Here is a 1,949-nt window from a genome sequence, read left to right as displayed (position 1 = left end):
TTTCCCTGCTGGGTATTACATCTTCCCCTTTTTACGACCCAGTGAAATACTGGAGAGATCACATGGGAATCTGAAATCTTTGGGCCTTGTTTAGAACTCGGGTTTGCTTGTTTTTGAGGATGTGAGCAAAAAGATTGAATCTTTTCTCTCTGTGTGATTGTTTGATCTGTTTTTTGTTTTTTGTGGTTATGATTCTCCTGTTTGGCATCTCAGTTCTCTTGATCTTTTGTTAGGACAGCCTCCGAGAAACTTCTGTGATGTATTGTTTCAATCTCTTAAGAAGAAATGTAACCATTTTTCCTACATTTACATTCATGTGCGGACAGACGCCTCTTTCTGTTAGTAAATTTGTGAACTGTTTCCTCCATTTACACGTAATCAAAACTATTCACTGTGAATCAGTAAGGTTCTGTCTGCTGGTTTGGCCGAGAAAACACGCAATGGCCAACCATTTGAACCGTCTGTTTCTTGACCGAGTCAACAAAGGTCAATCCGTTTCCATCACATCTAGTCAAAACACTTACTAAACCAGAATTTTCCCTTCTCTTTCTATCCCTAGTATTAAGGCAAAAACCCATTTCCTGTAACGTCTAACCCTGGACTGTATCAGTGATTTGAACCAAGAAATCATTGATTCTCGAGACTTGTCATATGTGGATACAGGTGGGAGAAGTTGGAGAGTTATCAGAGATATTCCAATGGAAAGGTGAAGTGCCGAGAGGGCTTCCTGGTTGGAAAGAAGAAGAGAAAGTTCATCTTGGGGAAGAGTTATCAGATGTGTTGCTGTATCTGCTGAGGCTCTCAGATGTTTGCGGCATCGATTTAGGCAAAGCTGCTCTGCGAAAACTGCAACGCAATGCCATTAAGCACCCCTCTGAACCACCAGCCAGCAAACAAGAACACCAGTGATGGTGAACAACAAATTTTGGCTTAAAGACTGACTTTTTATGTCTTGGAAGGTGCTTAAGAACAGATCATTAGCAGTAGTATCAAGTATTAGTCTTGGGTTTTTAATCGTTTCTGGTTTATGTTTGTGTTTTTGGGGCTGAAAGAAAGAGGGTAAAGGAAGTGCCTTTTGTGTTTTTGTTGAATATGTGGTTTGGTGTTTTTGTGGGATAAAGAACATCCTTAATAGATGTCAGTTTTTGGATGCTTTGTCTTAATCTTTCTTTTTATTTCTTTTAATCAACTCTGTTAAAATGAAATTACAGTAGCTTTTTATGATGATTACAGTAGCCCTTTTTTTTTGGATGTGGTTTGTAATTTTTATTTGGTTTAGATTTTTTGTTTTAGATATTTTGTTAAAAAGTTTTATATTATATGTATATACTCGTTCGATGAAATATATAAAATGTCAAATATTAAAATTTCTATAGGTCTATATTCCAATCCAAAATGTTAAACAAAATGTTAAAAATTATTTGATGATTTTGTTTTTAAATATTAATTAATTTGTTTGAAAAGTTATTTCACAATGTTATTCAGCAATGCAGAATACGAAAAAAAAAAGAGTAATATACTTTTGATTATACAAAATATTAACACACACACACACATATATATATATATAACGGTTTAATGACGTTGCAAAAATTGCTTTGGAAAAATAATTCATTTTCTTTGTCGGACTAAAAAAAAAAGAGAGATTATATGATTTCGATAAGATTAGGAACGAAATTTCGGTTAAGACGCTCATTTGTTCAAGCGATTGGGTTAAGCTTCTCGTTTGCTGTCCTCTAGAAACATCCTGCTTGTTTCCCGAGAAAATCCCCTGGAGAAATCTTCAGCCTTTGCGAGAGGAACTCCAATCCAACGACGATGGCTTCCATTGGTATTCGCGGCTCAATCCTCCTCGACACCTGTTTTCTTAACCCTAGATTGCTCCCCAGCCACCGAAACCTTACCCTCATCCTTTCTCTCCCGCGAAAACCCTACCCCTTTCTTTCCCT

The 1,949-nt window shown here is 36.5% G+C and overlaps 2 protein-coding genes across 2 annotated transcripts in view; both read left to right on the top strand.

The window, feature by feature from the left end:
- Window positions 1-1,224, top strand: part of LOC104826650 (dCTP pyrophosphatase 1-like) — a 1,772-nt gene extending 548 nt beyond the window's left edge. The window contains exon 2 of the mRNA XM_010559452.1: window positions 664-1,224. Coding sequence (XP_010557754.1) covers window positions 664-909 — 246 coding nt within the window. The 3' untranslated portion in view covers window positions 910-1,224. The remainder of the gene's footprint in view (window positions 1-663) is intronic.
- Window positions 1,225-1,685: 461 nt separating this feature from the next.
- LOC104826649 (ylmG homolog protein 1-2, chloroplastic-like) overlaps window positions 1,686-1,949 on the top strand; it is a 1,431-nt gene continuing 1,167 nt past the window's right edge. The window contains exon 1 of the mRNA XM_019204150.1: window positions 1,686-1,947. Within this exon, the coding sequence (XP_019059695.1) occupies window positions 1,819-1,947 (129 nt within the window). The 5' untranslated portion in view covers window positions 1,686-1,818. The remainder of the gene's footprint in view (window positions 1,948-1,949) is intronic.

This window comes from Tarenaya hassleriana, unplaced genomic scaffold (assembly GCF_000463585.1).
Source record: "Tarenaya hassleriana unplaced genomic scaffold, ASM46358v1 Cleome5, whole genome shotgun sequence".
NCBI classification, from domain to species: Eukaryota; Viridiplantae; Streptophyta; class Magnoliopsida; order Brassicales; family Cleomaceae; genus Tarenaya; species Tarenaya hassleriana.
This window is presented reverse-complemented; position numbering and strand designations above follow the sequence as displayed.